This window comes from Bos taurus, chromosome 8, assembly GCF_002263795.3.
Source record: "Bos taurus isolate L1 Dominette 01449 registration number 42190680 breed Hereford chromosome 8, ARS-UCD2.0, whole genome shotgun sequence".
Classification (NCBI taxonomy): domain Eukaryota; kingdom Metazoa; phylum Chordata; class Mammalia; order Artiodactyla; family Bovidae; genus Bos; species Bos taurus.
In genome coordinates, this window is record NC_037335.1 from 1,021,002 (window position 1) to 1,044,330 (window position 23,329).

Here is a 23,329-nt window from a genome sequence, read left to right on the forward strand (position 1 = left end):
GTCGGGTGTGAGCTGCCGACACATCCACAGGCCACGGGCACAGCTTGAGCGTGTCAGTCAGCAGTCGGACCACAAAGGAAGAGGAAATGTTAAATTTAGCGGTGTGTCATGTTTAACCCAATAGATGAAAAATACTGTATCAACATGTAATGTAAACAGGGAGAGTGAGATCATTTTTACACTCTCTGTCTTTGAACTAAATCTTCAGAAATAAGTGTGAGGTTCACACTCACAGCACATCTCGGGCCGGGTCAGCCTTGTGGCCAAGCCTCAGCAGCCAGCGGTCATCACGATCGGACAGCACAGGCTTCGAGGGTTTAGAGTGAGAGTCTCACAGGCCTGCACCCCCGCTACATCAGTGCAGAAGAAGCAGTGTTAGATACTGTCCATGGCCATCCCCCTGTGTCACATCCAGGAGTGTCCGCTGACCTTGCCGACCGTGTGCCCGCCCTTCACAGCAGGGCAGTGGGGTCTCTTTGGTGCAGAAGGACCCGCTGAGGACAGGCTGTGTGCCAGGCTCCCCTGGGCCCTCCTCCCTGAGCCAGGACCATGGACCCCCCAGCTCCCTGGAGGCCCCACCCTTCCAGGGTTAGAACCAGTGGGTGGAGGGCTGCCGAGCAGGCCAGAAGTGTAAAAGACGTGTCAGTGGTCAAAGCTGTGAAGCAGGATGGTGAGCTCGAGGGAGACACAGGTCCTCTTCTTGTCTTTGAAGCTACTAAACAGGTCATTAGGAGTGAACTGGGCTCTGTAGTGGGGCCATGTTTGCAGGCAATACCTTCTCTCACTGGAAAAGACCCTGAACTGGGAAAGGCTGAGGGCAAGAGGAGAAGGGGTGACAGAGGATGAGATGGTTGGATGGCATCACTGACTCAAAGGACATGAGTTTGAGCAAACTCCGGGACATGGTGATGGACAAGGAGGCCTGGTATGCTGCAGTCCATGGGGTCGCTAAGAGTCGGACACTACTGAGCGACTGAACAACAACATACTTCTCTAATTATCAAAGTGACTGAGGAGACTCTCATTTTTACCTAAAAGAGAATTTCATCATTTGAGAACACTTAATAGGCACGGGAGCAGCTGAAGAACTGGTTTCTGTGTACGGCAGACAGTGTCTCAGTGCCAGGCCCCACATCTCACAGCTGACCCAGCTGAGCTGGGAAGCATGGCCAGAGCCGTGCAGGGAGACGGATAGTGGAGGAAGTTTCATGTTTCCACCAAGGCAAGCAAATTAAAATGTTTACTCTGTTCCTTTTCCATATTTGCTTAAATAAACTGATACTGATTACTCCCAAAGAATCTGGCCCCCACTGTGTGCGTGGCCGGCTGAGGTCACCAGGAGCATGGCACCGAGTGGTGAGGAAGTGGATCAGATATGGAAGTTTGTGTTTTAGAAAAACTCTTGTTACAAAGAGCAGTAGAGCCACCATGCCTTGTGTGTCTGTGTGCCGTCCTCACGCAGGCTGGCCCGGGAGGGACCAGGGACTGGGCAGGGTGTGTGCTGGAAGCTGGGGGCAATGCTGAAATGAGAGGGAAAACTTGCTTCTCACAGCCTGCTTTTTGTAGCCTTTGCATTTTGAAGGGCAAAAAAAGTCTTATCTTTTTTTTTTTCCTTTCATTGACCACGCTTTTTGGTATTTGTTAAAGAAATCTCTGGTGGCTCAGACAGTAAAGAATCTGCCTGCAGTGCAGGAGACCTGGGTCAGGAAGATCCCCTCGAGAAGGAAATGACAACCCACTCCAGTATTCCTGCCTGGAGAATTCCATGGACAGAGGAGCCTGGTGGGCAGTAGTCCTTGGGGTCACAAAGAATCGGACACGACTGAGTGACTTTCACTTTCTTTCAAAGAAATCTTTGCCTGACTTAGAGTCACAAAGATGTTCCTATGTTTTCTTTGTGAGATTTTATAATTTTAGGTCCATATTTAAGTTGAAGATTCAAGTTAAGTTTTGTATAAGGTATGAATTGGGGGCCAAGAAGGCTTATTTTGCATATGGAAAACCCAGTAGAATTTTTTTGGCATGTTTTGTTTTTTATTATGATGGGCATTTAAGAAATAACAATTTAATTTTAAAAGAGATAAAAAGAAATCTTGTGTAGCAACGTCTGCAGTTGTTAGTTACAATTAAGAGTTCATTTTCAAAGAGACAAAGTTGTATTATGACTTTATCCATTTTCAGAACTATCATTGTACTTTAAGTCTAAAAGCGAAAATGTTAGGTTCTGTTGGTCAAAAAGACTATGTTGACTTGTTGTTTTTAACCCAACTCTTTAATCAAAGTTTGATGGTGGTATTTTGTTACAAGGTAAGAAAGTTAAAACTTTGCAAGCCCTGGGTAAGGATAAATTTAAGTGTCTAGATCAGCTGAATTTACAAAGGTTGATAAAGGCAACCTTTCTGTCTTCAGGGGAGGGTGGGGATACTCAACCCTGACTGGTCTGAAAAGATGTGGATAAAGGTGTTGTTGCCAGAGTTCCTGAGGGGGAGAGAGATGTGGAAGGCCCCCCGTGAGAAGGGACCTGCCCAGAGTGCCCATCAGTAGATGGTCCTCCAGGTGCCTTGCTCGGGGGAGTGGCCCTGTTTAATGCTTTTTTTTGTCATTACATTGAGTCAACCTGAGACCACCCACACCATCCTCTATGAGACTGCTAAATGACTGCTGCCTTGAAAATGCGCTGATTTCTTAGCAAGGGGGGCCATACATCTGAGATTATTTCAGATTTAGGATGCGTGAATGATGTATAGATATTTGAGGGGTTACTGCTTCTCCGGGTTCAAGTTTGGGACCATTCGAGTAATGAATTGAGAAGTCAGAAAAAGATCCAAGCCTCAGATCTGTACTCGAGGAGAAGCCTATGTCATGAGCTCGTTGACACCTCAGCCTTGAGTTGAAAAGCTTACCTGCCCCTTCACAGATGCATTGTCATATCTACCCCCACACTCATCAAAGGGAGGAAGGGTAGGGGGTGAGGATACAGGCGAGGAGGGCTACCCCCAACCTGGAAACAGTGGAGGAGGGAGTGCCCACCCCTTCAGGGTCCCAGCATCCTCCTGATACTACACAGTAGCAACTTTTAAAAGAGGACAACATGGTGGTCTCGCTAAATTTAGTCATTATTAGGTCATTAAATATGTATCATAAGTGACTTTAAATGTCTTACAGCATATTTTATAGATTGATAAAATATCCACAGGAAAAAAAAAAGCCACTCATCAATTCATTCTTTTCTGCCTCTGTACTTACAACTGTAACATTAATCTGAATTTACGCAGAAGGTATTAGCAACAAAAATACATGTGAATTCCTTGGTTCCTTGGTCCGAATTGCTTATGCTTCTGAGATTACAGACATCATTTTGTTTACTGGTAGTCACAACCAAGGCAGTAGATCATACGCAGAAGGTCATGTTGGGAATATAAGTGTAGTTAATAGATTTTGCATCATTTTTACTCAAAACTATCATCTTCAGGTAATAATGCTATCATATTTATACCTGAAAATATGCATTATGCTCATATGGCTGTATCTCATTACACGTGTAGCCATATGACGCATGTGGATGTATAACACGTATAGAGATACGACGCGTGTGGGTGTATGACGCCTGTGGATGTATGATGCGTGTAGATGTGTGACGCGTGTAGAGACGTGACGCCTGTGGATGTGTGATGTGTGTAGAGATGTGACGCCTGTGGATGTGTGATGCGTATAGATGTGTGACGCATGTAGAGACGTGACGCCTGTGGATGTGTGATGTGTGTAGAGACGTGACGCCTGTGGATGTGTGATGCGTATAGATGTGTGACGCGTGTAGAGACGTGACGCCTGTGGATGTGTGATGTGTGTAGAGACGTGACGCCTGTGGATGTGTGATGTGTGTAGAGATGTGACGCCTGTGGATGTGTGATGCGTATAGATGTGTGACGCATGTAGAGACGTGACGCCTGTGGATGTGTGATGTGTGTAGAGACGTGACGCCTGTGGATGTGTGATGTGTGTAGAGACGTGACGCCTGTGGATGTGTGATGTGTGTAGAGACGTGACGCCTGTGGATGTGTGACGCGTGTAGAGACGTGACGCCTGTGGATGTATGATGTGTGTAGAGACGTGACGCCTGTGGATGTGTGATGCGTATAGATGTGTGACGCGTGTAGAGACGTGACGCCTGTGGATGTGTGATGTGTGTAGAGACGTGACGCCTGTGGATGTGTGATGCGTATAGATGTATGACGTGTGTAGAGATGTGACGCCTGTGGATGTGTGATGTGTGTAGAGATGTGACGCCTGTGGATGTATGATGCGTATAGATGTGTGACGCGTGTAGAGACGTGACGCCTGTGGATGTGTGACGTGTGTAGAGATGTGACGCCTGTGGATGTGTGATGTGTGTAGAGACGTGACGCCTGTGGATGTGTGACGCGTGTAGAGACGTGACGCCTGTGGATGTATGATGTGTGTAGAGACGTGACGCCTGTGGATGTGTGATGCGTATAGATGTGTGACGCGTGTAGAGACGTGACGCCTGTGGATGTGTGATGTGTGTAGAGACGTGACGCCTGTGGATGTGTGATGTGTGTAGAGATGTGACGCCTGTGGATGTGTGATGTGTGTAGAGATGTGACGCCTGTGGATGTGTGATGCGTATAGATGTGTGACGCATGTAGAGACGTGACGCCTGTGGATGTGTGATGTGTGTAGAGATGTGACGCCTGTGGATGTATGACGTGTGTAGAGATGTGACGCCTGTGGATGTGTGATGCGTATAGATGTGTGACGCGTGTAGAGACGTGACGCCTGTGGATGTATGATGTGTGTAGAGATGTGACGCCTGTGGATGTATAACACGTGTAGAGACATGACACCTGTGGACGTATGAAGTGTGTAGAGATGACGTGTGTGGATGCATGACACGTGTGGATGTATGACACACGTAGAGATATGCAGGTAAGCATGCACACACACACACACAGGGACACAGACCCGCTGGACTCAGCTCTGTGCTGCTCTGAGCCAGGCTCACCCCACCCGTGGGGGAGGAGGTGGCCCTGGATGGAAGTCAAATGAATTGGACCCATCATTCCTTAAAATTTTTATCTATATTCTTGTTAGAAAAGACTTTTTGGTTTAATTGTTAGTGCAAGATGTTCACACTTTGGTGTTTTCCCTCAGGAGGCCGGGAGTGAGGAAACCCAGTTACTCCGTCAGCTCCTCACCTCATGCAAACGGGCCTCATATACTCGGGGGTGGGGGGCCCAGTGCCCCCCCCCACTGGACCCCTCACCCTCCCGTGTGCATTGTCACGAAGGTGCTATACTCTCTGCCGTGGCTTTTCCCATTATTTGTCTTCTATTTCAGAAGGAACACGGGAGTTCCCTGGCATACCAGTGTCAGGCCTGGGCACTTTCTGTGGCCCAGGTCCAATCCCTGGTCCAGGAACTAAGATCCCACACGCTGTGTGGCGCAGCCAGGAGCAAAGAGCAGCAGCACGTTCAGGTGTGCACCGTGCTCTCAGTGAGGGCCGCTAGCGTACGAGACAGCACAGTGTAATCGTAAGCCCAGTGTGTGCGGCAGACTGCAGTGTCTACGTGTCTTGGAAAAGACCTGTGAAGTTCAGTAAACAAGTGCAATGCAACAGCTGTATGTTCTGTGAAGTTTTTTCTTCCAAAAGGCATTTCAAGATGTTGCAGGCTTTCCCTGTGTTGGAGATGGGCCTGAAGACCATGTTACAGAAAATCCCACTTGCTGCAACACCAGATGAATAACTCTGGACTGAACAGAGTCATGTGTAGTCCTGCTGGAAACCTCATGTGGTTCTAATAAATCTCCCTCATTTTTTTCTTAAGAGTCATTTCAAAAAAAAAAGAGTCATTTCAATAAATAATTGGGTTTTTTAATCTAAGGGTTATTTTAGTGGTTTTAGTCATTTCTCAGGAAGGGAACATTTATTACAGTTCTTCCTGGGACATGTTTGGATAGACTCCATTTCCTGCTGGGAGGAGTGGGCCTGCCTCTCAAGGGAAGACCCCTGGGCACCGTCCCCAGCACCCCTCCTCCCCACCACTAAGGAATGTCAGGGCCAGCCGGTCAAAGCACAGAGGGTCACAGCCACTTAAAATTAATGATTCCTTCCACAGTCAGCAGTCTCTTCACTGACCATATCTGTCGAGCCTGCCAGAGTGCCATTCTGAGTTTTTTCAAGAACGTTTTCCTTCTTGGTTGAGAGGGTGGGGCTGGAGCCTGGTGGTCAGGTGACGGCGCGTCCGCACTGTGAACCTTCAGACGATGACACCGAGACCAGCAACAGCTGACCTCTCGGAGGAGCTGGATTGCGCTGAGTTCCTGGGCCCACCTGCGCATTCCTTCACTGCTTTACCCTCAGGAGGCTGAAGTCATTAGTTATCACGAGTTGTTAACTCAGAATGCTTCGTTCTTCCGAGACGGGCCTGTGCTCACACAAACCTAGAAAGTCGTCTTTATAAAGTAGTGTTGTTCGTCAGCATGTAAAAGATAACAGTGTTTAAAAATCCAGCATCTTCAGTGATTCAGTCTCTCGGGATGGAGTAACTTAGCAAATGAGTGGTATTCAGATTCCAGTCTTGAAAGACACAAGAGTGCATTTTACACTGGGAGGCATTTTAAACATATTTTAAAAGACGATTTAAAAATAGTTCAGCTTTGCATTCCACAGACAGGAGGAAGCTGAGAGCTGTCTTAGTCAAGGCCTCCAAGTCCCTGGTGGCCCTCAGTTCTGCAGGGAGGTGTGGCACCAGTGGCAGGGGTGCCAGAAGAGGCAGGTTTAAGAGACAGAGCCGTCCTAAGGGCTCAGTGCCAGCTGTTCACCGCATTCTTCTTTCTGTCTCTTCAAGGAGCATCTTCTTCCAAGAGCACAGTAAAGGCCAGAACTAAGCGTACATGGAACTTCTGTGCCCTGAAACCCATGCTGGGTTTTTATGTTAGGTGGCCTGTCTCCTGAATGTTCCTAGAAGTTTGGATTCACTTTTAACTTGTGAAATATGCCGTGAGACTCTTCACCGGTGTCTCACCTTCTGTCCCTCTACTGCGTTTTAGACTGAGATTGGGTAGCTCTGAATAGTTGATGTTTAGTAGAGACTGAATGTTTCCTCCAGGTATGAGTGGAGCAGTGGTAAAGGATCTGCCTGCCGGTACAAGATACAAGAGACACAGGTTCGATCCTTGGGTTGCGAAGATCCCCTAGAGTAGGAAATGGCTCCAGGATCATTGCCTGGAAAGTTCCGTGGACAGAGGAGCCGGGCGGGCTACAATTGGTTTGCAGAGTTGGACACAATTGAGCAGTGCACACAGAACGTTTACTAGTCCCTCAGTATAACATATGCGGGTTGATAATACAAATACAGGAATAAGCAATTCTGGGAGCAAATTAATTTCTTAGTTTCACAGCTTAACTCCTTCAAGTTACTTAGTATATTCTTAGAGTTTCTCCGGTGAGTGGACGTTTGTCAAGCCTGGCGTAGACGTCAGCGTCAGCTCCTTGGGTATTATGTCAGTAACTCCGTTACACACATGAACGTCTTCAGCACGTGTGGCAGGTTCTCTGTGTATCTGGTTCAAGCCCCGCTGCAGTGTCTAGGCCCCAGTGACAAGGAAGAACAGGGCATAGAAGGGACAGACGCCCACTGCTGTGGTCAGAACCCACACCAGGAAGGTCCTCTGTGGCTGGAGAGACCCCAGTACAGGTGGATCTGGATAAACCTGCCGCCTTAATGAGAAAGGCCAGGGTCGTGGTCACGGGCCAGACGCCTGGGTTCAATCTGCGTTTGCATCACTTTCCAGGTGTGTAACCTTGACAGCTCTTTCAGGGTATCTTTGTGCCTCCATTTCCTCTTCTGTAAAGTGGAGACGATAGGATCTGTCGGGGGTTAGAAAGATTAAATGAGGCAGTATGCACTCGCACGTACAGTGGTGCTTGGTACCTAGAAGGTGCCCGGTGACGGCCATGGCGCAGGAGGTACCCGCAACAGTGGTGATGGGAGAGGTGGGGGTAAGGGGAACGTGGCCCCCCCACCCCTGCCCGCTACACACACACACACACACACACACACACACACACACCCCAACCCCCTCGGGCTTCCGGAATATGCATTTGCTCGGACACCAGCTCCGTGTCTTCTTTTATGATGTGACCTTTCTTAGAATAGTAGCTTTTGGAGTTATTATGTGTTTTAAGAGTTACATGTTTATAATTTATGTTTTAAGAATTTTATATATATTTTTACCATCATATTTTTTCTGTGCGCAACTTTAAAAAGTCCTCAGACCACAAGTGTAGAAGACTGTGAAAGCAGAAAGAGGAGACTGCCTCCACCTTGCTCTGGTTCCCACTGCAGAGATGAGCGCTGGGGACCGCTGGCTCCCCGTCCTCCGGAGGGTCTGCTCCGCAGCTTGGGGGCAGGCATGGGCTCGTCCCCGCACTGGTTTGCCAGCTTCCATCAGGGTGGCTGCGTTGAACTTAGCGTGTCCTCACCTGCCGGTGGTTCTGGTGAGGCCTGTGCAGCTGTGTGACCTCTCGTGTGTCCATTTCCGTGTGTGTACACCAAGGATGCTAGAATGGCAGGGCCCCAGGCCACTTTCTTCAGAGTGTCAGAGAGCGTCTCAAATAACCTAAGCCAGAAATGGGGGCGAGGCAGGCGTTAGTACACGAAATTCAGTAAGACTGGTCTGCAGGTGGCCTGCCCTGGGCCGAGGCGCCTGTCCGCCTGCTCATCTTTCTCTTGTGGCTTGTTTTCACGTGTTGGCTCTCGGGTGCTTGCCTTCCCTCAGGGGGTCCCGTCCGTGTGGTCAGTCGGCTGTCAGAGGACTAGGAGACCCCTTCCTGTCGTCCTCAGTGAGAATTCCTGACAGCCTGGCCTGGTTGTGTGTTTGCCCTTGAACATCCTATCTTTTATGGGGGAGACATGGGTGAGGGCTGAGCAGGACTCTGACTTAGATGTGCTGAGTTGACGTCAAATACTGCATTTCTGTCACATGGAACTGGATTGTCAAGTTGGCATTCTGGACCCCGGAGGGACTAAGGGTGACGCAGAGGAAGTAGGGAGGCACAGAGCATGGGGCCAGAAAGCTGGTGGCGACGGTGGGAGAGACCAGGCCTGGTCAGAGGTCAGGGAATGAGGATGGGTCTGGTGTCAAAGGTCAGAGGAGGAGAGGGCTCGAGGAAAGAGGCTGGGGGTTGCAGGGCAGCAAGGCGAGGATGGGCTGGGGGACCCCTTTAGGGTGAGGAACCCCTTTCCATGTTAGAATGTTTACAGCATCAGGTCAGAGTGGCCAAGGGACAGAAAAGGTTCTGTGGTAGGAAGAGGAGAAACGTCTACTAACATAACAGGGAGTTCACACTTCAGGGCCGCACCTTGCAGTGGAAACACACCCAGGAAGGCAGAACCCGAAAGCCGCTTTTCTTCCTTTCGGGATGGTATGTATCTATAGGTGTATCTGCCTTAAGAAAAGGAAATGGAGCTCGTGTTAAGCAGTAGGTGATTATTTTTCACTGCATAGACCTGTCCTTCCTCTTGGAGAAGGATTTACTGTGGGATTATTTAGTCTGCCTTTCGTGCCTTTGAAGCCAATTTATGTTTGCCAGGACATACATTCATTTTTCCAAAACAGTTGACAGGGAGGTGAAAACAGCATGTGCCTAAGGTTATTATGTGTATACAATAAGCACCGCACCTGGACCTGGTTAGTTCTTCACAAGTTCCTTTAAAATCGGTCTCTTTATAATGTTTAAATGTTGCTGGACTAAGGAGTAAGGCTCATAGACCTTAGAGTTTATTAGGACCTTGCAGATAGTTGAGAAGCTGGTCCCAGAGTGGAGAAGTGAATTGTCTGATGTCATAAAAAGCCAGTGGGCAAGCTGGAGTTGAACTCCTTGAACATTTCTCTCTCTGGTGGACTCTGCATTTCCTTGTGAATAACCTGTGTGATGGTGGCTTTACCCCTCAGAAAGTCATTGCAGTGTCCCGAGTGCCACGCAGGCCGATGGAGCAGCTAGTTTTGAACTTGGCAGAAATCTGGAGACTTTAATTAAAAGCACCCAGCAATTGGCAAGCACCTACATGTGAGGGGAGAGGGCAATGCTGAGCTGAAAATGCTTGGAGGGGAGAAACGTGGGAGAATGCCTTTTCTTCCAGGCGAGTGAAGCCCTTAGGTTGTTTGTTTTGAGAGACAGGACCTTTTCCCAAGGTCATCATTCATCGTTCAAGCCTGAGCTTCACAGCCCTGCTTCTGGAACTCAGGGCAGCAGAAACAGCTGAGGGGAAAATGACACAGACATCTCCCCCAGCCTTAGGGGGATGCTTTTCAGTTCAGTTCAGTTCAGTCACTCAATTGTGTCTGACTCTTTGTGACCCTGTGGATTGCAGTGTGCCAGGCATCCCTGTCCATCACCATCTCCCAGAGCTTACTCAAATTCATGTCAGTCGAGTCAGTGATCCCATCCAACCATCTCATCCTCTGTCGTCCCCTTCCTCTCCTGCCTTCAGTCTTTCCCAGCATCAGGGTCTTTTCCAGTGAGTCAGTTCTTCACATCAGGTGGCAAAGTATTGGAGTTTCAGCTACAGCATCAGCCCTTCCAATGAATATTCAGGTCTGATTTCCTTTAGGATGGACTGGTTTGATCTCCTTGCAGTCTAAGGGACTCTCAAGAGCCTTCTTCAGCACAACAGTTCAAAACATCAGTTCTTTGGTGCTCAGCTTTCTTTATGGTCCAACTCTCATATCCATACATGACTACTGGAAAAACCATAGCTTTGACTAGACGGACCTTTGTTGACAAAGTAATGTCTCTGCTTTTTAATATGCTGTCTAGGTTGGTCACAGCTTTTCTTCCAAGGAGCAAGCATTTTTAATTTCATGGCTGCAATCACTATCTCCAGTGATTTTGGAACCCAAGAAAATAAAGTCTGTCACTGTTTCCATTTTTTCCGCTTTTATTTGCCATGAAGTGATGGGACCGGATGCCATGATCTTAGTTTTGTGAATGTTGAGTTTTAAGCCAACTTTTTCAGTCTCCTCTCACTTTCATCAAGAGGTTCTTTAGTTCCTCTTCATTTTCTGCCATAAGGGTGGTGTCATCTGCATATCTGAGGTTACTGATATTTCTCCCAGAAATCTTGATTCCAGTTTGTGCTTCATCCATTTCGACATTTCACATGATGTACTCTGCTTATAAGTTAAATAAGCAGGGTGACAATATACAGCCTTGACGTACTCCTTTCCTAGTTTGGAACCAGTCCGTTGTTCCATGTCCGGTTTTAACTGTTGCTTCTTGACCTGCATACAGATTTATCAGGAGGCAGGTAAGGTGGTCTGGTATTCCCATCTCTTTTAGAATTTTCCACAGTTTGTTGGGATCCACACAGTCAAAGGCTTTTGGTGTAGTCAATAAAGCAAAAAGTAGATGGTTTTCTGGTACTGTCTTGCTTTTTTGATGATCCAGCAGATGTTGGCCATTTGATGTCTGGTTCCTCTGCCTTTTCTAAATCCAGCTTAAACATCTGGAAGTTCTCGGTTCATATACTGTTGAAGCCTGACTTGGAGAATTTTGAGCATTACTTTATAAGCATTTGAGATGTGTGCAATTGTGTGGTAGTTTGAACATTCTTTGGCATTGCCTTTCTTTGGGATTGGAATGAAAACTGACCTTTTCCAGTCCTGTGGCCACTGCTGAGTTTTCCAAATTTTCTGGCATATTTAGTGAAGCACTTTATCAGCATCATCATTTAGGATTTGAAATAGCTCAATTGGAATTCCATCACCTCCACTAGCTTTGTTCATAGTGATGCTTCCTAAGGCCCACTTGACTTTGCATTCCAGGATGTCTGGCTCTAGGTGAGTGATCACACCATCATGGTTATCTGGGTCGTGAAGATCTTTTTTTGTATAATTCTTCTGTGTACTCTTGCCACCTCTTCTTAATATCTTCTGCTTCTGTTAGGTCCATACCATTTCTGTCCTTTATTGTGCCCATCTTTACTTGAAATGTTCCCTTGGTATCTCTAATTTTCTTGAAGAGATCTCTAGTCTTTCCCATTCTATTGTTTTCCTCTATTTCTTTGCATTGATCACTGAGGAAGGCTTTCTTATCTTCCTTGCTATTCTTTGGAACTCTGCATTCAGATGGGTATATCTTTCCTTTTCTCCTTTGCCTTTAGCTACTCTTCTTTTCTCAGCTATTTGTAAGGCCTCCTGAGACAACCATTTTGCCTTTTTGCATTTGTTTTTCCTGGGGGATGCTTCTAAATACATGTTAATAGTTAGCTTTGCCCTCACAGCCTCCCTTGAACACAACGGATGCATTCTCTGCATTCTCCTCTGGCTCCTGGCTAACTTGTTTTGATGGTCTAAGAGGTTGTCCTCTGAACTGTGACCTGTATACCTGTTGTGTAGTCTGCTTAGAGGTGCTCACTTGTGTCCAACTCTGTGTGACCCCATGGACTGTAGCCCACCAGGCTCCTCTGTCCGTGGGATTTTCCTGGCAGGAACACTAGAGTGGGTTGCCATTTCCTCCTCCAGGGGATCTTTCCAACCCAGGGATCGAACCCTGGTCTCCTCACTGGTGGGCGTGTTCTTTACCACTGAGCCGCCTGGGAAGCCCTTGTATACATGTCTCCAGGGGCAGTACTCAGGTGTTGGGAAGCTCTCGCCCAGTGGGCATCGTTTCTGTGGTGGAGACGCACACTGAAGCATCCATGCAGGACAAGGCCGCTGAGGGACTGCTGTAGCAAGTCACAGGGGGAGCTGACACAGGCCTGGCTGAAGCCCTTCTGGGTATTCTATATCCTGTCTGCAAGCACCCAGAATTAATCTGCTAAGCTCTCAGACGTACAATGCTGAGCTCATCCCAGTCAGAGAGGACTCCATTATGGGAGCACCCAGCACTTTATCCCAAGTTCACTTACCTGCTTTCGTGTGAGAATGCCTGGCGTTGGGCGGTCCCAGGTGGGCCTGTGTCGGGTAGCCTGACTGAACACGCCAGATGCTCGTGCTGGACTGTGATGTGTCCCCGCGTCTGTGAGCGGTGGGTGCTGGGAGCAGGCTGCGGGTCACAGCCCTGCCTTAAAGTCCTTCTGAACCGCAGGGCCCGGTTCACAGGGTGCAGGGCTTCTGTGTCACAGTCAGAGGGGAAAGAAAGCATGCACCGCGCAGCCTGTTTACTCTGAGAGCATGGCTGCTTTCCAGCCTCGTGACCCCAGGAGTCCCTGCGGACAGTTGTGATTGCTCCGTCTCCATCGCCGTGAGCCCTGGGACTTTCCAAGTCACACAGAAGCTGTTTTCCAGAAGTCTGCTTTCACAGCGTTCATTTTGACCTTGGGCTACGGCCCCCAGGGACAGAGCTATCTGTGGTAATAACAACTAGCATTTTCATAACCTTTTTCTGTTTACTGAGCAGTCGGGATGGGATGACGCAGCCCATGGCTTTGGAGCCCCCCTGCCCTCCCCCCCAACCCACGGGCTTGTCAGCCACCCTCCCAGGCCAGCACCCACCTCCCAGCCCCGTGGCTTTGTGAGCAGAAGGTGGGGAGCCTAACCCCGGCTCAGTCCCTGCCCCGGTCTCCAGGCCCCCTCCCCAGGTGCCCCTGTTGTCCACTTGCCCGTGAAGAGGGCAGTCCTTGGGGGAAGAACGTGGTCCTCTCTGAAAGGGAGCCAGGGCGGGCATGGCCGTGCTTGTGTGAGAGGCGTTTGTGGGGCTCACACGGGGACAGCGTGCATCTCACCGCTGGGTCCCCTGTCGTGCCCCTGCCGGGCCAGCCTTTGCCCCCACGCGCTTGGCCACCCAGCTGCCTGGTTTCTCCAAGGCTGCCTTCATCAGGTGACAGGAGAGAGGACAGAATCGGAAACTCAAAGTGGTTTCCACAGCTCTGTTTATCTCGGTCAAATCTGAATCTTCCCCACGCAGCCATCCGTAAATCCGTTCTTGCTGACAGCCATGCCCAGACTGTCGGGGGTGGGAGGATGGAGACTCGTGATTCCTGTGACAGAGAGAGGACCCCTCATTAGTCCTGACGCATCCCCCTCCGGAGCTGCCAGAGCTGCACCACCTCACCCTGGAAAGAGTCCATGCCTACATGTGTAGACATTTAAAACTTTGCCCGATGGTTCAGATCCGAAAGGCGCGGGTTGCTACGGGAGCAAAGAGGCGTGCGAGTGAAGGGTCCTCAGGAGGGAAAGGGACACAGGCTCCTTAGAAACCCCGTGAAAGGTCCCAGTTCTCCTCCACGCACCTACCTGGTTCTCCAGGAACTGATGTGACCTTGAACAAGTCACTTAGCGGCTTCCCCTTTGTACACGGGCTGTGGCACGTGATCAGAGTCCCACGAGCTCGTTCTTCAGAGTTGAAGGAGGGAAGAGCAGAGAACTGCTGAGACTTTCTGAACTGGGGGTGGGGTGGGGTGAGGAGGGGGGCGGAAGGGGCTGGACGGGGCAGCTTTAACAGGATGGCCTCACTGTCCTGCTTCAGGCTGGGAGCCTTCACCCGAGTTTCCCACCTTACCCAGAGTCCCCAAGGCACTCACATCAGTTCATATGCTTCTTTCATTTTCAGAGAAAGGGTAGCAGAAAAAAATGGGAAAACCAAAAAAGTGACGAATTGTTTTTTAACCAATAGCTTTTTAAAAGGTGTTTTACAAATACTGAGTGTTTCATTTTTATTATGTGGGTTTCAGGTGTAGAGCGTGATAGTCCATGTCATACACACTGCAGAGCGGGCGTCACTGCGTGTCACACTTGACCGCTTCACCCCTTCACTGCCCCCAAACCGCTTCCCTCCGGTAACAGCTAGACTAATGGCTTTACCCGTGTGTTTTGTTTGTTTAGATTCCACGTATGAGTAAAAGTCACATGGTATTTGTCTTTCTCGAGCCTCCAGGTCCGTCCACGTTGTCACGAAAGGGCAGCATTTCTTTTTGTGTTGATGGCTGAGCAGCACACCATTGTGTATATGCGGGTGTGCATACCACATATTCTGCATTCATTCATCTGTCAGTGGACACTTAGGTTGATTTTACATCTTGGCTATTGTGAATATGCTGCTATGAACAGTGGGGTGTGTATATCTTTTCAAATTAGTGTTTTCATTTTCTTTAGATAAATAAGAGGTGGAGTTGTTGGATCATACTGTAGTCATTAATTTTCAGTTTCTTGAGGAACCTCAATACTGTTTTCCATAGTGGGTACCCCAGTTTACATTCCTGCTAGCAGAATTTTTTTTTCTTAAATTTTTTCTATTAATATTTTTCAGATTCTTTTTCTCATTTAAGTTACTGCAGAATCCCAAGCAGAGTTCCCTGTGCTAGGCAGTAGAAATTTCCTCTTCTTGCCACATCCTCGCCAACATTTGTTATTTCTTGCCTTTCTGATGAAGGCCGTTCTGACGTGTGAGGCGGCACCTCACTGTGCTTTTGATTTGCATTTCCCTGCTGATTAGCCATGTTGGGCATCTTTTCACGTGCCTGTTGGCATCTGTATGTCTTCCTTGGGAAAATGTCTGTTCAGAGCCTCTGCCTTTTTTTTTGTTTGGATTGTTTGTGTTTTTGTTGTTGAGTTGAATGAGTCTTTATATATTTTGGATATTAACTCCATACAGGATATACAGCTGGTAAAGAAACCGCCTGCAATGCAGGAGACCTGGGTTAGATCCCTGGGTTGGGAAGATCCTCCAGAGAAGGGAAAGGCTACCCACTCCAGTATTCTGGCCTGGAGAATTCCATAGATTGTATAGTCCATGGGGTCGCAAAGAGTCAGACACGACAGAACGACTTTCACTTTCACAGGATATACAATTCCCAGCTATCTTTTTCCACTCAGTATATTGCCTTTGTGTCTTGATGGTATTTGCTTTGCTGTGCAGAAGCTTTTTAGATTGATGTAGTCCCACTTGTTTATATTTGCTTTTTTTTACCCCCTGCTTTGGAGTTAGATCCAGGAAAGCATCTCTGAAACTGATGTCAATGTGACAGGTAACTCTGGGTGATTTCCTGAAGCCACAGGCAAGCTTGCCTTTCTGAGACCTTTCATTTCATTTGCTTTTTTGTCTCTCTGTGAAAACCAAGTTTTATAAAAATTACTTGGGAACTGAGAAAGTGACTTAGATTTGTGCATTTCGTCATCTCAGAATCCAGGTGTGAAAATCATTTAATAAAGTTGTTTTTTTTTAAATATTAGAATTTGCACAGAAAGCAAGTCAGAAACGTTCAGATTCAAAATGATTGTTCAGCCCTCCCTTCCCCCAGCCCTGCAGTGCCCGGCCTGTTACATCCTCACCTGCACAAAGTCGGGGGTTGGGCGGGGGGGCGCAATTCTTCATGCAGGGTATGCTAGGAACGGATCACCAGGATGCCTGCTGACTTCTTGTGAAACGAACAGAAACTGCACTAGCTTCTTGAACTGGCACTTACTGCTAACAGTAGCATCTCAGCAATTTTAAGCCCTTGCAAGTTAGCAAATGTGGTGGGGTTTTTTAATGCCTGGATGAGTAGGCTTGAGCCTGTGGACAACATTAGAACCAGCATCGTGATGGTCTGAGCTTCCTTGTCCGGCTTCTTTGAACAAGCCTGGCTTATCAGGGGCCACACCTGACCTGGGGCAGGGGAGTCCCCACACAAACACAGAGACAGCACGATGTCTAGAGCCATGTGCCAGGGAAGCTTCACGCAGCCAGGCTGGAAATACCTTCAGAGAGAGCTGAAGCCCTGGCCGTCGTGAGCCCAGCTGGCCCAGAGGAGGCGAGCTGAATACGGAGCATGCCTTCCACGGAGCACACGGGGCAGTTCCAGTCCTGGGGCAGATCAGCTGGATGGTAGGGGGATAGATGGTCCAGGGGTGGGACCCATCTTCCGGGGAGTAGGAATTAAGAAGAAAGTAAAGGCAGGGCGGTCAGAAAGGAGCATCTGGGGAGTCAGAAAGTCAGCATTGGTGGGTGGTGGTCATCAGTCTACCCAAACCACAGAATTCTGTGATGAGCTTCAGCATCCGGTGTATTCCAGCAATGGCACGGCTCCTTTTAAAGCCTTCAAACCAAGCTCCGTAGTGTTACGCACCAGTGCTCTTGGCCTTCCCCATCAATAGAAATCAACCAGCGGCCAGACAAGAAATTCATACAAGGCTTTTCTTGGGGCCCCTGCTGCTGGCCAGACAAGAAATTCAAACAAGGCTTTTCTTGGGGCCCCTGCTGCTGCAGAGAGGCAGGGGCCACGTGGGGAACAAGAACAAGTAACAGGTGCCCTTGCTTGCACACTTCCTGGAGTAGAGAGAGGCTCAACTGCTCCCTTCTGTGGGGTGAGGGTGGTGGTGTGTCCAGGAGACGGGGCAGAGGGGTGGCTTAGGTGGCTTGCCCATCCCTCTGGTGGTGCTGTGTGCAGGGAGCATGCGAAGAACCTGCTTTTGCTCCTGGCTCTTCAGAAGCGGCAGCTGGACTTTTTGGTCTCTTTGTCTCTCGTGGTCCATAATCTGCCCCACTGAGTAGGCACGCAGGTGTCATCAGACCCTGCAGTTCTTTGTTACTCAAGGAGCGGTGTGTCCAGGTGCAAGCCCTGCAGCAGAGCATCCCAGTCTCAGCCCATCTCACTGGGACTGCCCAGAGTTCACCGCTGCTGGAAGCCTGGCTGCTCAGCTCAGGTTCTCATGTGCAGCCCTATTCTCCTTACACTTTTCAGTTCCTGAAGAGGCATCTTTTCATGAGCTTCATTGTAATCACCTCACTGTTAAATTATAGCCGGGAATCGATTCGTGGGAAGGAGTTGAGCGATTCCTTCGCCGATGTTGTATCTAGTGACACTTGATAACAGATCTGAATCCCCTTTAACTTTGATCCCCTTTGATCAGGAGCTTCAGTCCCTCTTATTGCTTTGAGTTTGAAGATTTAATGCCTATAGATAAGGAAGGCTTGGGGGGGTTAATTAATTTATTATAATTGGAGGCTAATTACTACTTTACAGTATTGTGGTGGTTCTTGCCATACATTGACATGAATCAGCCATGGGTGTACATGTGTTTTCCCCCATCCCGAACCCACCTCCCTCTCCATCCCATCCCTCAGGGTTGTCCCAGAGCACCAGCTTTGAGTGCCCTGTTTCATGCATTGAACTTGGACTGGTATATTTCACATATGGTGATACACGTTTCAATGGGAGGGTTGCTTTTTAGTTTTAAATGGTTTCAAGTTAGCATAGCCCTGCCTTTCCGTGGACTCTTCCTATTTTATTTGTGCTTAGAGTGCCACCTTCTGTTGATGTTTCTTCTGACAGATGTGGTCACTGTGTGGATAAAGGAAAACATCTTGGATGTAAAACTCAGCTTGAGAGGAAAGGTTTTGAGTAAAATGAGAGTACGATTTTAGCTGATTGCTAGTTACTTGCTGACTTTTTTATCAAAAAAAAAATTTTTTTTCAAACTCTGGTGGAAAATACTTGAGGAATTAAAGCTGCATTATTTTAAAATACCAGAGCTTCCCTGGTAGCTCAGCTGGTAAAGAATCCACCTACAATGCAGAAGAAACCAGTTCATCCTGGGTTGGGAAAATCTTCTGGAGAAGGGATAGGCTACCCACTCCAGTATTCTTGGGCTGCCCTGGGGGCTCAGACAGTAAAGAATCTGCCTGCAATACAAGAGACTTGGCTTCGATTCCTGGGTTGGGAAGATCCCCTGGAGGAGGGCATGACAACCTACTCTAGTATTCTTGCCTGGAGAATCCCATGGATAGAGGAACCTAGAGGGCTATAGTCCATGGGGTCACAAAGAGTTGGACACAACTGAGAGACACAGCACAGCACACTGTAAAATTAATAATTTGTTACTGCTTATTGAACCCCTGCACGTGAACGATGTGTGTTGTATGTTTCAGATGTGATGCCAAATGTCAGAAAAAAACCTTATGTATTAAGGTTTGTGTAAATAGTTTGCAGTTTCAAAATTGGGGTAGAATAAACGGCATGTGTGTTTTAGGGAGCAAAGGCAGAAATCACAGTAGGCCTCCCCCCACCCCACCCCACCCCCAGATCAGCCTGTGGTATTTATTGATTACAGAGTTGACAGCAATGAGGTAGGCAAATTGGATTCACCTAAATCTGCCAAAAATAAATTAAATCGGGTGTTTCTTTTAACTTTCCCATTGTGATAAATTTTTTCCCAAAACGTTGGCCCCAGATGAGAGGGTAAGAACTCAGGTTAGAAGTTTTCCGTTTAATAGATTATGGTTCTGTGAAAATGCAGTGCTGTGGCTCTCGGGGGTCAGACAGCGTCCACTGGCACCTGTTAGCCGGCTCGGCTCGCCTCAGGTCTGAGTCCGGTGAGACGCTGGTCAGCGGTGTCCATGGTGGCCCTTGGGCTCCTGGGGGTTGCGGTCGCCGCGGCCCGTCCCTGCCACACATATTAAGGTGTCCTTTTCTCCCCGCAGGGACGCGCTCAGGATCCAGCAGCTGCAGCAGCAGATCCGCCGGGAGCGCGAGGCCCGCGCGCGCCCCTCGCCGCCCGCGTCCCCGGAGCCCCCGGAGTCGCGCGCGGAGCCCATGAGCGCGCTGGCTGCCCGCCCCGCGCCCGCCATGCAGGCCTCCAGCTCCTTCAGCTACGCGCGCCCCAAGCAGTTCATTGCCGCCCAGAGCCTGAGTCCCAGCGCGCCCCGGTCCCCGGCGCCCGCGTCCCCGCCGACCTCTGAGCCCGAGTGGGGCACGCTCCCGCCGCCGCCCCCGCCGCTCAGCCCGCCGGCGCTCGCCACAGGGCCCGACTTCTTCCCGCCGCCGCCGCCTCCACCTCCACCCGGCCCGGGCCCCGCGCCCCGCGCCGCCCGCCCAGGCCCCGCACCCGCAGCGCTGCTCCGCGCCCTGCTGCCCTCGCAGCCCGCCACCGCCACCACCGTCTCCACCGGGGTCTCCGCCCTCGGCCTGCCGCGCGCCGCCCCCGCTGCGTGAGTGCCCACCACCCCTCTGCACCGGTCTGCACGCCGTGGGGGTCCAGCTGCTGGGGGCCGAGGTCAGGGCTGGGTGCCCACCGAGGGGAGGTTGCAGTCCCTGCGTGCGCGGGATCAGGAGGTGAACTCGCCCACGCACACGTTTCCATCCGGGCAGTGGTTGGAGGGGACAGACCTGTTAGTGGCTACACTTGATGCAGATACGCGAGGCTCTGTCCCAGGCCTGAATGATGCAGCCAGCCCTGGCCCCAGCCCCCCACCCCATCTCTACAGGGTTCCATCATCTTCTGCCAGACTCTCTGAATGGCTTTCCTTAGGTCACAGTGCTGACGTGGCAGCCCTCTAAAATCTAAGCTAGCAAAACAAACCCACGGGGAGGCGTCTGGCACGTCTTGAAGTGGAGTAAGAGCTGGCACTCACCCATCCACTGAGGAGGTCAGAACTGCCTGCTGGCCAAGGCGAGCCCAGAGCCACATCTCAACCCTCCCTGTTGGAATCCTGCTTCAGGGCTGGCAGGGTCCCAGTACTTCAGAGAGAAAAGGAGGAGGCCCTAAGTGGGGTTTCCTATGGGAATAAAAGTGAGGGGACCCTAGAATTCGAGTTACACTCATTCACAGCAGGTTCCCACCCTGGGGTGGGCTTGTGGCTCCTTGGCGACGAGACTGCTGTTTGCCCTCCAGGTGTGTCCAGGAGTGCCTGCTAGGCGCGCCCTGCTTTCCTAGGCATTTTCTAAAGGCTGCCTGAGGAATTCTACGATTGAGGTCTGGCTGCTTCTCAGGTCCTCCTGGGGAAAAGCTCAGTCAAGTGATTAAAAATAGTCACATAAAGAGGGGAGCAAGGATGGTAGTGGTGTAATCATGGGCTTCCCAACCTCTGGCCTGAGCAATCCTTTGTCTCTTTGTTCGTGATACCCTTTGTCCTCTTACTATGGAGGCGCCATGAAAACACTTGCTTTTTGGAAGAAAGGCTATGACATACCTAGACAGTGATTTTAAAAGCAGAGACATCATTTTACCAGCAGACGTCTGTCTAGTCAAAGCTATGGTTTTTCCAATAGCCAGGTACGGATGTGAGAGCCAGACTATAGAGAAGACTGAGTGCCAAAGAATTGATGCTTTAGAACTGTGGTGCTGGAAAAGACTCTGGAGAGTCCCTTGGACTGCAAAGAGATCAAACCAGTCAATCCTAAAAGAAATCAGTCCTGAATATTCATTGGAAGGACTGATGCTGGAGCTGAAGCTCCAATACTTTAGTCATCTGATGCAAAGCACTGACTCATTGGAAAAGACCCTGATGCTGGGAAAGATTGAGGTCAGGAGAAGGGGACAACAGAGGATGAGATCTTTGGATGGCATCACCATCTCAATGGAAATGAGTTTGAGCAAGCTCCAGGAGATGGTGATGGACAGGGAAGCCTGGTACGCTGCAGTCAGTGGGGTCTCAGATTCAGACAGGACTTAGCAACTGAACAACAACAACATTTGTCGGTTGGAATTTGATGAAAGATGAATCTACCACCACCTTGGACAAGGGGGCAGTGTCACATCTTTTACCATCTTAGGCAGAAACAGTAGTGTATTCTGATCTCCGACTTTGAAATTCCCTTGTATTCAACAGTTTTAAGGGCTCATCTCAAGTAACAGAAGTGCTTACCTCTTAGCAGTGTCTGTCATGGTTACTCATATGGAGTCATGGTATTTTATAATTATTAGCAGAGAGGAGACCAGCAGCTCCTGCAATTTCTTCAAAGCTAATGGGGACATCACTCTGATTTTATGGCTGTGGGGAGGTGGGCCCTCTGACACCATGTTCAATGGTGATCCCAGGCCTCCAGCTCTATGCCAGCCTAGAAGCCACAGTTGTGTGGTCACCCTTTTGTCTGCAAAAAATTTCCTGTTGCAAAATCACACACACTTAAAGAATTCTTTTTTTTGGTTTGATACACGTGACCTTTGGAACATTTTTTCCTCTGCAAAATTGTGGGATCACTGGTTTGCATTCTGAATTAAAAATGAAAAAGTAACTTTTTAGCCATCATGATAACTCAGGTAAATCCGTTCCGATTTGCCCAAGACTGGAGTGTCCCTTTCAGGGCTGCCATGACCAGTTGGCATCCTTGAATTTGTAGGAACTGCCCAACCCTGGTCGGTTGACTCTTCAGTTACGTGTGTGTGTTCTGTGGGGCACTTGTGGTGATGCAACAGCAGACTCAGCTTCACTCACCTGTTGTTCGTCTGGTTGGACAGCTTTGCCGTGTGTGTCAAGTGCCCGCAAGTAGACTGATGACCAGTGACTCTGTGAAGTAGGAATCCGTTAGTTTGGTTGGTTTTTTGTTGTGCTTCTTTGCCTATCTGATACCAAAATCTTAGATGCAAATTTCAGATATCTCTGTTTTATTTTTTTAGTGTTGCTTTTAATTTATATTAGAGTGCAGCCAATTAACAATGTTGTGAGAATTTCAGATGGACAGCAAAGGGACTCAACCATACATATACATGTATCCAGTCTCCCCCAAATTCTCCTCTCATCCAGGCTGCCGTGTAACATTGAGCAGAGTCCCCTGTGCTATCCAGCAGGTCCTCGGTTATCCATTTTACATGGCATCCGTTTTGTATGGCCGTATGTGCATGTCCATCCCAGTCCTTGTTTTGTGACTTGTGCAGTTTTCCTGCACAGCCACAAGAGGCAACAGTGAGTTCTCTTGACCAAGACACAGAGCAGGCAGGCCCTGGGGATGCAGGAGCTAACACAGTATTCAAAGCCAGACAGGCAGAATGGTCATACCTGTACCCTCTCGGAACCAGAGGGCATAGACCATAGAATTCCTGGGGGGCAGTTTTGGATGCCAAGCTTGGTATGCCACTCATGTTGACATTAATTACTCTCAGTCTTCCTCTGAAAAATGGGAGCTCATTCCTTTTGAGCCCTGGCCTGGGTTACCCCTCCAGGAGTGACATCAGTCCTCATTTAGGTGTAAGAAGAATCTCCCCTGCTGCCCATGTGCTCTCTCAGGCCGTCGTGAACACAGACAGTGGTTGTGACTTCTGAGCACTGGCACAAGCCCCTCCCAGGTACTGAGTTCTCCACCTGGCAGTTGCCTGTCTTTTTTTTTTTTTAATCTTTTTTTTTTAATTGAAGGATAATTGCTTTACAGAATTTGTTGTTTTCTGTCAAACCTGAACATGAATCAGCCGTAAGTATACATATATTCCCTCCCTTTTGAACTTTCCTCCCATCTCCCACCCCGTCCTACCCCTCTAGGTTGATATAGAGCCCCTGTTGGAGTTTCCTGAGCCGTACAGCAAATCAGATATCTCTATTTTCTTAACCATCAGTTGCACTAATGGCTGTTTTCGTTGTTTGTGTTTAGCATCGTCTTGTTCTCATCTGTAA

The 23,329-nt window shown here is 49.0% G+C and overlaps 2 protein-coding genes across 16 annotated transcripts in view; one reads left to right on the plus strand and one right to left on the minus strand.

Moving 5' to 3' along the window:
* The window catches only part of PALLD (palladin, cytoskeletal associated protein), a 366,355-nt gene that overhangs the window by 318,361 nt on the left and 24,665 nt on the right, over positions 1-23,329 (plus strand). For 5 of the 10 annotated variants that reach the window (XM_010807668.4, XM_010807669.4, XM_059889307.1 and 2 more), the window contains one exon: positions 19,427-19,933. The exons of the other annotated variants lie outside the window; for them this stretch is intronic. In XM_010807668.4, the coding sequence (XP_010805970.1) occupies positions 19,427-19,933 (507 nt within the window). The remainder of the gene's footprint in view (positions 1-19,426; positions 19,934-23,329) is intronic. 10 annotated transcript variants of the gene reach the window in all.
* On the minus strand, positions 1,900-14,402 carry LOC112447762 (histidine-rich glycoprotein-like). Of its 6 annotated transcripts, none has more exons than XM_059889314.1 (4): positions 14,263-14,402; positions 12,936-14,006; positions 8,507-8,643; positions 1,900-7,891 (listed from the first exon to the last, which is right to left on the minus strand). In XM_059889314.1, exon 4 carries the CDS (start codon positions 5,079-5,081, stop codon positions 3,534-3,536), a length of 1,548 nt encoding a protein of 515 aa, XP_059745297.1. In that variant the 5' UTR covers positions 5,082-7,891; positions 8,507-8,643; positions 12,936-14,006; positions 14,263-14,402; the 3' UTR covers positions 1,900-3,533. The 6 variants fall into 6 exon arrangements, with proteins under 6 accessions (XP_059745297.1, XP_059745296.1, XP_024851802.2 ...); XM_059889313.1 differs by having other exon boundaries at positions 8,348-8,643; XM_024996034.2 differs by having other exon boundaries at positions 8,259-8,643.

What these genes read in the sequence shown, in the direction of transcription:
- LOC112447762 (XM_059889315.1), bottom strand. Translation starts at nt 5,081, where the DNA reads ATGATGGGTCCAATTCATTTGACTTCCATCCAGGGCCACCTCCTCCCC.